The sequence below is a fragment of the Hoplias malabaricus genome, chromosome 9, assembly GCF_029633855.1.
Source record: "Hoplias malabaricus isolate fHopMal1 chromosome 9, fHopMal1.hap1, whole genome shotgun sequence".
Classification (NCBI taxonomy): Eukaryota; Metazoa; Chordata; class Actinopteri; order Characiformes; family Erythrinidae; genus Hoplias; species Hoplias malabaricus.
Genome location: NC_089808.1, coordinates 42016964 through 42027469, shown reverse-complemented (window position 1 = coordinate 42027469; position 10506 = coordinate 42016964). Strand labels below are relative to the sequence as shown.

Genomic DNA, 10506 nt, shown 5'->3' with positions numbered 1-10506 from the left:
GAACTGTCTTGAGGCGTCACCCAGGTTCAACTGTATTGAGACTGTGTCTTTCCCCCGAACTAAATGTAAAAGTAGAAAAACAAAATCAGCCTGTTTCAGCAACCTAATCAATATTAAATCATACACAACACCTAGCAGCAACACCTCAGAACTAAAATTTGGGTTACTCAACATAAGATCGCTAAACTCAAAAGCACTCATCGTAAATGATATTATAAGTGATCATAAATTCAATGTTTTCTGTCTCACAGAAACGTGGGTTAAACCAAATGAATATTTAGCACTAAATGAAGCCACCCCCCTAGGCTATAATTATGCACATAGCCCAAGAATATCAGGCAAAGGAGGTGGAGTATGTGTAATTTACCAAAATACCCTAGAAATTAGTCTTAAACAATGTGACACCTTTTCTTCTTTTGAGGTTCTCTCCACTATTATTACAAATCCGGTCACAAAAAAGGACGCATTTTTATTATGCAACATTTACAGACCACCAGGGCCTTACTTAGAATTTCTGAAAGAATTCAGCGATTTTGCTACAAACCTAGCGGTGTGCAATCATAAAGTTATAATTGTAGGAGATTTCAATATCCATTTCGAGAAGGAAAGTGACCCACTAAAAAAGGCATTTACCTCAATCTTAGACTCTATTGGTATTACTCAAAATGTAACAGGGCCTACACACTACTGCAGCCACACTTTAGACTTAGTTCTGACACTAGGTCTTAACATTGACAAAATTAATATCTTACCGCAATCCTCAGCAATCTCCGATCATTACTTAATTTCATATGAGCTACGTTTTATCCATAATCTATGTAAGAACCCTCGCTATTCTACAAGGCGTATAATAAAACCATCTACCGCCCTACAATTTATAGAAAACCTACCAGAACTATCGACCCCAGTTCCAACTCCATCAGACCCTAGATGGACCTAGATGTACTAACTGACTACCTAGAAAATACCTGTCGATCTACTTTAGAAAAGGTAGCACCACTTAAACATAAAAGTATAAGACAGAAAAAGCTCGCACCATGGTATAACGATAAGACCCGTACTTTAAAACAAACATTACGAAAACTAGAGCGGAAATGGCGATCAACCAAGCTTGAAGTGTTTCATTCTGCCTGGAAGGACAGCCTTATAGAGTATAGAAATGCCCTCACTAAAGCTCGCTCAGCATATCTGGCCTCGCTGATCTCCAATAATAAAAATAATCCGAGAGCACTGTTTAGTGTGTTTTCTAGAATTACAAAAAATCAAGCAGGTTCTGAAATACTAATTCCAGCAACTCTCACCAGTAAAGATTTTATGGACTTTTTTAATAATAAAATTGAGAATATTAGACAACAAACTCTAGCCACAGGATCAAATCCATCCTGGCTGCCACCTGATGTGAATGAAATAAAACATAATATACCTGTAAAAGAAAGACTTGAAACCTTTTACCCACTCCCACAATTAGAACTAGAGAAGATTATCACCTCCGCAAACTGTACAACTTGCACACTTGACGCAATTCCCACAAAGTTGCTCAAAGAAGTACTACCAGCTATTATTGATCCTCTTTTAACTATAGTAAACTCATCGCTTAGTCTGGGCCATGTACCCAAAGCTTTTAAACTAGCAGTTATTAAACCTATGATCAAGAAACCAAATCTTGATGCTAGTACACCGTCTAATTACAGGCCTATTTCTAATTTGCCATTTCTGTCTAAGATCTTAGAAAGAGCTGTGGCCCAACAACTTAGTTCATATCTACATAAGAATCATATATATGAAAAATTCCAATCTGGATTCAGGCAACATCATAGTACAGAGACAGCTCTAGTCAAGATAACAAATGATCTTCTTCTTGCCTCTGATCAAGGCCACGTATCCCTGTTGGTGCTTCTTGACCTAAGCGCAGCCTTCGATACAATAGACCACAATATTCTCATAGAAAGGTTAGAAAACATGGTTGGAATCACAGGGACAGCCCTATTATGGTTCAAATCTTACTTAACGGAACGTTATCAATTCGTAAAAGTAAACAATCTAAATTCAAATTATTCTAAAGTAAGATTTGGAATTCCACAAGGCTCTATTTTAGGACCATTATTATTTACATTATACATGTTACCGCTAGGCACAGTTATAAGAAACCATGACATTAACTTTCACTGTTACGCAGACGACACACAATTGTATATTTCAGCCAAGCCCGATGACAAACACAGATTAAAGAAAATAGAGGACTGTGTAAAAGACGTGAAAGGCTGGATGTTGCGTAACTTCCTCCTTCTAAACAGCAACAAAACAGAGGTCCTGCTTTTGGGTCCAAAAGTGACAAGAAATAAATTATCAGATTTAATTTTAGATCTAGCTAACTTTCCAGTTAAACCTGGTTCAGCAGCAAAAAATCTTGGTGTCATAATTGACCCGGATTTATCATTTGATCAACACATAGGTAGTATCACTAGGACAGCTTTTTTACATCTTCGCAATATTGCTAAGATTAGAAATGCCTTATCCCTCCAGGACGCAGAAACATTAGTACATGCCTTTATTACTTCAAGGCTTGACTACTGTAACGCACTACTGTCAGGATGCACCAGCAGCAATTTAAGAAAACTTCAACTAGTTCAAAATGCTGCAGCTAGGGTCCTCACTAAAACTAGAAAATTTGAACATATCAGCCCAGTTTTATCATCACTTCATTGGCTGCCTGTTAAATTCCGCATTGACTACAAAATTTTGTTATTAACATATAAAGCTCTACATGGGCTTGCTCCTGAATATCTTCAAGATACAATTTCCTATTATGAGCCTCCACGTTCACTCAGATCACAGAATACTGGATTTTTAAATGTTCCCAGAATTCAGAAGGCCTCAGCTGGGGGAAGAGCCTTTTCTTATAAAGCCCCCCAACTCTGGAATGATCTTCCAAAAAATGTTCGGGACTCAGACACAGTCGCAATCTTCAAATGTAGGCTAAAAACTCATTTGTTTAGTTTATCATTTGGTAGCTAATGCTCCCCCATAGATAAAGGCGGCAGATCCGGGGGGTCCATGGACACAGGGAATTATAGTATACTAGACGCTGGTGCTGTCGTCCCGCCGCTTCTCGCGATCACTCAGGTTTGTTGACGGTGGAGCGGAGGGATGCTAGTGTTTCAGGATGCTCCCGTGTCTGTGTGTCCTTCTGGTTCTCTCCTTTTAGTTAATGCTGTCATAGTCAGATCTGCCGGAGTCATTAGCCACACTCTGGAAATTTTCATATTTTCTACTTTACAAACACAAAACAGTTCAAAACTAATTCCATCCCTTTACATCTTTCCGAGTAAACGACTGCCCACCTGTCTGTCTGGACACTGATGGATGACTGTCGAGATCCTCCTCCACGCTTCAGACCAGCTGCCCACGCTCCAGCAACCACCAAGTGCCTTGAAGCTGTCCCTACACTGAAGTTCTCATGGACTACTAACTATCATCACCAGTAGATTGACCAGAGGAGGATGGGTCACCCCTTGTGAGCCTTGGTTCCTCCCAAGGTTTCTTCTTCAGCTGGGGGAGTTTTTCCTTGCCACTGTCGCCCCTGGCTTGCTCACTTGAGGGTTTTACATTTGTCTTTACATTTCATGTCAAATCTTGTCTTACTGGAATTCTGTGAAGCTGCTTTGTGACAACATCAGTTGTGAAAAGCGCTATATAAATAAATTTGATTTGATTTGATTTGCAGGTGTTCAGAATTTTTGAACATGAAATGAGACCATGGGAATAATGGTGCTTAGTTTATAGCTCTTTATTTGAAAATACAGACCATTTCTCATTGTCATATCTCCAAAGACATTTTACACTTCTTTGTTTTGTGTGAATGTGTCTGATCTAAAGAGCAGCTTCAGGGGCACATCCAGGACACAAACTTCAGCTCATTGTCCTATTTGTAAAGCCATTACATGTCTACCTCCAGGAAGGTAAAATACTGAACACGTGTTCCGAATTTTCTCTCTCTGAAACCAGAACAGTCACATATTCATAACTTCTCACTAGTCAAGAACCACACTTTTCAGCAGGTCTCAAAAATAAAGTGAACTGACTACACAGGCTGCAGTTTAGAATTTTAGAAAAATGTTTTATTTTTTTTACTTACATTTTTGATGTCCATTACTCTGGCACAGTCAATTAGTTCACGACCAGGCGTATTGCACACAACACAGTCAAATATGGGCTTTATAAAAAAAAAAGACAGAGCACAGGGTCTAAATATTCAAAGTGATTCACACGAGTTTCAAGAAACTCCCAGCTGATCTTATGTTTCTTTTTAATCTCTGTGGAAAAATATTGTCACTGTCCAAAGAAAACCAAGTGTTTCTTTTTCTGTTAATTTGAACATAACTCTGTCTAAGAATTTTACAGAAAACGACCTAAAGGAAATGTTCCAAAATGATTGGAATTAAACCAATCAATCAAGGTCAATAATGAATTTGCCTCAAAGTGTTTTGTACAGTGACCGTATCCTGATACACAGTGATTAATAAATAAATGAATAATGTGAAGCCAATATGTAGTGAGTTAAAGACTGGATTAAATTTACTCACCGTCTTAAGCTTCTGCGTAACACATTCCTCTCTGTCAGGCTCGTGGGGTGCAGACGCGGACGCACTTGCTAAAACACAGTAAACCTTTAATCAAACAACACAGAATACTACAGAACAGACTTCAACAGAAAGGAAACACGATGACTGAAAAACAAATGAAAAAGGAAACAAAACGAGGACGTGAAAAACAATGACCTAGAAACAGCAGAGACAGACAGACAGACTTGAGAACACAACAGAGGCAACAACATGGACCAAAACAGAGAAAGGAGAACGAATAAGAACCAATGACTGACAAACAGGAGAGACACAAAGGAACTTAAATACAAGACACAGACACGATACACCTGGACCGCTAATGAGGGGGCAGGTTAACAAATGACACAGATGAGGAGGCGGAACAAAGGTGGGACTAGAACAACAACAAACATAGCCATGTGCTAAAAGAGCACATGGCCGGAAAAAACAGACATGACGAGGGCGTGACACTCTCAATGTCCATATCCTTTATTCTTATCTTTTTTGCACGTAGTGACCATAAGACGCACATTTACATAGTAGTCACTGCCTCTAAACTATGAAAAAGGTGGTAAAACCTTTCCAAAGCAGTACTTAATAATCTTGAAGTTTATGATAACAGTTAAGATAACTTTACAGAATATTATTGTAACTTCAAGTGTAAAATTACTTACTTTAAATTGCTCTGTGCACCAAAATATTCATTAAATACAACATTATACAGTAAGCTAGCTGTTTTACATTATGTTCTAGTTATGTCAGGAAATTAAATCATAACAGCTTCACCAAGCCCTTACTTTTGTGTCCAAGATCTGTTCATAAGCAACATGATGAGACCCTGTGAATTTCTCAATGACCTCCTTCAGAGCCTTGTCAATGTGTGTTTTGTATTTGTTTTGTTCCGACAGGTCCTGACAGTTCCTCCATTGAGCAGAAACCAGCAGAGTCACAGCAGACAGCAGCAGCAGCTTCAGTCCAGTCTTCATCATGAGGAGGTTACACTCAGCTCTGGGGGCTGGAGTTTTCTGAAGTCCCTAATAACATGAGAACAGGAACCAAAGGGTCGTCTCCTGTTCCATTTCTCCCTCCCTCTCCCTCTCATTCTCTCTGCAAATTATTGAAGACTGACTTGCTCAGTGCATGTGCACATTAATGTGTGGATCCTGATTCCACCAACCAACACACTGTGCACTAAGACCACCCAGTCTGTCTCTAGTGGGCTGAATAAGTCAGAAATCATGGGATATTTTTCCAACAGTTACCCTGAACTGGATATGTGGTTTCAGCCAATGAATGAATGAACTTATACCTAAACCTTCTCTTTTACAGTAGCTAGTAGTAGTAGTTGTAACACTAATGTCACGGAAATGATCAACTAATAATATATGAGACTTAGTCTTTGAGTAACCTTTATTGAGAGCAACTAAAAATACTAACCCATTGCTCTGTGACAGAACAAAAACCCTTCATTCTTATACATACACACACACACAAGCACCTTTTTGCCATATAAGGTGTTATTTTGTAACTGAGCCGCCTATCAGGGAGGAAAGAGATAAGAGTTCTAAGAGCCAGCTACACCCTGTGGTTGATAAATGTAAAACCTCCTTGATATCTTGCATGCAAGAGTAACTCTTTCAAGCTGCACTCCCATCACAGTCCTTCTCTACTAAAGACCCAGTTGGTGAAACACTCTGAAAAACAGAATAATGCAACATACATTTCTTAAAACAGCTCATCTTTATATAAAACAAAAACCTTTATTAATTATCAATGATTACTACTAAATACTAGTGATTCAGTGAGCACACATGTTTATTAAAGAAACACACACATTTAAAACTTGCCTTCACAAGCCCCCCTTTTGGCGTTATACTCCGCTTCGAAGCTTTTGGGAGGGCTTTACTGCAGATGTCAGAATATTTCTTTTGAGAATTTGATGGCATACGGCCACAAGATCATTAATGGGTCAGGAACTGATGTTGGATGATTAGCTCTGGATCACAACCACCACTCAGACTCATCCTTAAAGTATTGGATGGGGCTCCATGAATCCAGAGAACACAGTTCCTCTGCCCCACAGCCCACTTTTGGGGAGTAAATAGCCCTCTTGGTGGCAGTTAATATTTGGCACGGTGACACAAGTTCATGTGAATTTTATTTCATACTTTTTATTGGGATTTTACAAACTGTGTGCAACATCTATAAAAACTTTACAGTAACTACATTCTTGAAGGTGTGTTTATAAATCTTTGGAGACTGAGTGCATTAATGCCATTAATCAAACATTTCACAAGTCATTCAACATAAAATAAGACAATGGGAATAATGGTGTTTTGTTAATAACTCATTGTTTAAAACACAAACCATTTCTCATCAAGTCATTTGTCCAAAGACATTTTACACTTCTTTGTTTTGTGTGAATTTGTGTCTGATCTAAGAACAGCTTCAAAAGCTCAGAGTCAGATACATCCAAAGTCCCAGTCATTGTCCCCAGTTTAAAAAAGACAATGAATGTCCACCTCCAGGAAGATAAAACACTGAACACGTGTTCCGAATTTTCTCTCTCTGAAACCAGAACAGTCACATATTCATAACTTCTCACTAGTCAAGAGCCACACTTTTCAGCAGGTCTCTAAAATGAGTGAGCTGACTACACAGGCTGCAGTTTAGAATCAAAAGTGTTTTATTTTGATTTACATTTGTTGGTCATTTCTTCATTATTTTATTTTTTTTTTTTTTACTGAGTCAGCTCGATATAAAATGCAGACTTACATTTTTGATGTCCATCACTCTGGCACAGTCAATTAGTTCACGACCAGGCGTATTGCACACAACACAGTCAAATATGGGCTTTATAAAAACGGAAAGAGCAGTGTCTAAACATTCACAGTTATTCACACGAGTTTCAAGAAACTCACAGCTGGTCATATTTTTCTTTTTAATCTCTGTGGAAAAATATTGTCACTGTCCAAAGAAAACCATGTGTTTCTTTTACTGTTTAATTTGAACATAACTCTGTCTAAGAATTTTACAGAAAGCGACCCAATGGAAATGTTCCAAAATGATTGGAATTAAACCAATCAATCAAGGTCAATAATGAATTTGCCTCAAAGTGTGTTTTTACAGTGACCATATCCCATCACACAGTCTGTTTACACACAGATTAATAAATAAATGAATAATGTGAAGTCAATGTGTAGTGAGTTAAAGACTGGATTAAATTTACTCACCGTCTTAAGCTTCTGCGTAACACATTCCTCTCGATGTCCATATCCTTTAGTCTTATCCTTTGTGCATGTAGTGACCATCAGACGCACATTTACATAGTAGTCACTGCCTCTAAACTATGAAAAGGTAGTGAAACCTTTCAAAAGCAGTACTTAATAATCTTGAAGTTTATGATAAAACTTAAGATAATATTACAGAATATTATTGTATCTAACTTCAAATTAAGTGTAAAATTACTTATTTAAATTGCTCTGGGCACCAAAATATTCATTAAATAAAACATTATACAGTAACCTAGCTGTGTTAGGGTATGTTCTAATTATGTCAGGAAATTAAATCATAACAGCTTCACCAAGCCCTTACTTTTGTGTCCAAGATCTGTTCATAAGCAACATGATGAGACCCTGTGAATTTCTCGTTGACCTCTTTCAGAGCCTTGTCAATGTGTGTTTTCTTTTGTTCCGACAGGTCCTGATAGTTCCTCGACTGAGCAGAAACCAGCAGAGTCACAGCAGACAGCAGCAGCAGCTTCAGTCCAGTCTTCATCATGAGCAGGTTACACTCAGCTCTGGGGGCTGGAGTTTTCTGAAGTCACTAACACGAGAACAGGAACCAAAGGGCCGTCTCCAGCTCTCTCTCTGCATATTATTGAAGACTGACATGCTCAGTACATGTGTACATTAATGTGTGGATCCTGATTCCACCAAACAACACACTGTGCACTAAGACCACCCAGTCTGTCTCTAGTGGGCTGAATAAGTCAGAAATCATGGGATATTTTCACCCACCCTGACCCTGAACTGGATACGTGGTTTCAGCCAATGAATGAATGAACTTACACCTAAACCTTCTCTTTTACAGTAGCTAGTAGTAGTAGTTGTAACACTAATGTCATGGAAATTATCAACTTATATTATATGACTGAAAGTAGTCTGAGTAACCTTTATTGAGAGCAACTAAAAATGCTAACCCTCTGCTCTGAGACAGAGAACAAAAACCCTTCATTCTTATACATACACACGAGCACCTTTTTGCCATATAAGGTGTTATTTTGTAACTGAGCCGCCTATCAGGGAGGAAAGAGATAAGAGTTCTAAGAGCCAGCTACACCCTGTGGTTGTTAAATGTAAAACCTCCTTGATATCTTGCATGCAAGAGTGTAACTCTTTCAAGCTGCACTCCCATCACAGTCCTTCTCAAGGTGTTTGTTTGTTATTTTGGTCGGCATAAGGCCATCCCGAAGTTCAATGGTGTTTGTGTCATTGTAAATATCACACATTATTCCTCATTCTGTTACAGCTCAACCCTAGACTGGGTCGTAACAGAATCAGGTGTGTGTTGGGATTAGTGTATGGGAAAGGAATAACTAAGAGATATAAAGGTGGACAAAAAGGACACATACGGACATACAGAATGTATAATGAATAGAATATATGTTGTATATGTGATATTTACAATGAAACAAACACCAGTGAACTTCAGGATGACCTTATGCTGACAAAAATAACAAACACCCCACCCAACTGACCCACAAACAGCTCTAACTTACCTAAGTGAAAACAAAAGGAAACAAAAGACAATACTTTACTCCCTATTTATATACAAAAAAACACACAAAACAAACGGCAGCCAACAAACAAGGCTGACTAGCAGCGTACACACAGACGCATTTATGATTCCCGCCAAGACGACGTAGAAGAAACGGTGACAGACAGAACACATGGACTGGATGGTGGACCGGACTCTAGACGGGTGAACAAACACACGGTGAAGGTTAAGACTCTCAACTTATGATTCCATAACTCCCATGACATTAACAGAACACGTGTGTTACACTTTTCTCAGTACTGTCTGTATGTTATCAGTCTAGGGTCAAAATGCACTACTGCAACTCAAATTGAAATGTATGTGAAATCAGTATTTCAATGTCTTTACTCTCTAGCTAAGAACATGAATTACTAAGAACTTTTATAGCAACCTTTCAACACTCTTAATCATTCTTATTGCTTCAATCTGTGTGTGACTGAAGGCTGACCTAGTGTGTCATATGTGATAATCGTAGGTGGATTCCTATGTCTGAAACGATATGTTCTCACAGAACGTGACTGGGGCTGAGGATCACTCTCGGCTCCTTTATCTGCTGACCCCTCAGAGTCTGCCGCAGCATCCTCCTGCTCTCCAGTCAGTTCTACATCAGCCACTTTCTCGCACTCATAGACTTGTTCTCTCCTACTTGGATCACCTAATTCTTCACACTCTTGACTGCTTGGCTCTGGTTCTTCCCCAGAGGTAGTTGAATTTCCATAACCCCGTTTTTTTCTAGGGGCTGTCTCTGACAAGGTATTGCTGCCGGTATGCTGTAATAAATCCCCAGCCCATTTCATCCTCTGAACTGGTCACCCCCTCTAATCTTTCAAACGTCTCCTGATTATTACGCCTTTTACTCACTCCTCATTTCTTTTTAGTCTGTTTACTTTGTTACGACCCAGTCTAGGGTTGAGCCTAAACAGAATGAGGAATGGGTTGAAATTAATATATGTGAAGGGGATAACTGTAACAGATGTAAATGGTGAAACAAAAAGGACACAAACGGAAACACAGAATGGATAATGAATAGAATATATATTGTAAATGTGATATGTACAATGAAACCAAACACCAGTGAACTTCAGGA

The 10506-nt window shown here is 38.7% G+C and overlaps 1 protein-coding gene and 1 long non-coding RNA gene across 3 annotated transcripts; both read right to left on the bottom strand.

Moving 5' to 3' along the window:
* Positions 1-3887: 3887 nt before the first annotated feature.
* LOC136707799 (uncharacterized) lies at positions 3888-4986 on the bottom strand. The gene is made up of 4 exons (XR_010804249.1): positions 4779-4986; positions 4584-4651; positions 4136-4213; positions 3888-3995 (listed from the first exon to the last, which is right to left on the bottom strand). It is a non-coding gene; the product is annotated as an uncharacterized lncRNA (long non-coding RNA).
* Positions 4987-5946: 960 nt separating this feature from the next.
* LOC136707798 (cystatin-like protein) lies at positions 5947-8588 on the bottom strand. Of its 2 annotated transcripts, none has more exons than XM_066682056.1 (4): positions 8196-8588; positions 7835-7948; positions 7377-7454; positions 5947-6295 (listed from the first exon to the last, which is right to left on the bottom strand). In XM_066682056.1, the coding sequence occupies exons 1-4, from the start codon at positions 8379-8381 to the stop codon at positions 6239-6241; spliced, it is 435 nt and encodes a 144-aa protein (XP_066538153.1). In that variant the 5' UTR covers positions 8382-8588; the 3' UTR covers positions 5947-6238. The 2 variants fall into 2 exon arrangements, with proteins under 2 accessions (XP_066538153.1, XP_066538154.1); XM_066682057.1 differs by lacking the exon at positions 5947-6295 and adding an exon at positions 6600-7169.
* Between the last annotated feature and the right edge of the window lie 1918 nt (positions 8589-10506).

Excerpts from the sequence above, each read along its gene's own strand:
- LOC136707798 (XM_066682057.1), bottom strand. The coding sequence starts at position 8,381 with ATGATGAAGACTGGACTGAAGCTGCTGCTGCTGTCTGCTGTGACTCTG. Across the intron at positions 7,949-8,195 it reads AACAGATCTTGGACACAAAA|TTTAGAGGCAGTGACTACTA; the intron begins GTAAGGGCTTGG and ends ACCTTTTCATAG. Across the intron at positions 7,170-7,376 it reads GAGTGATGGACATCAAAAAT|AGAGAGAAAATTCGGAACAC; the intron begins GTAAGTCTGCAT and ends TTCTGGTTTCAG.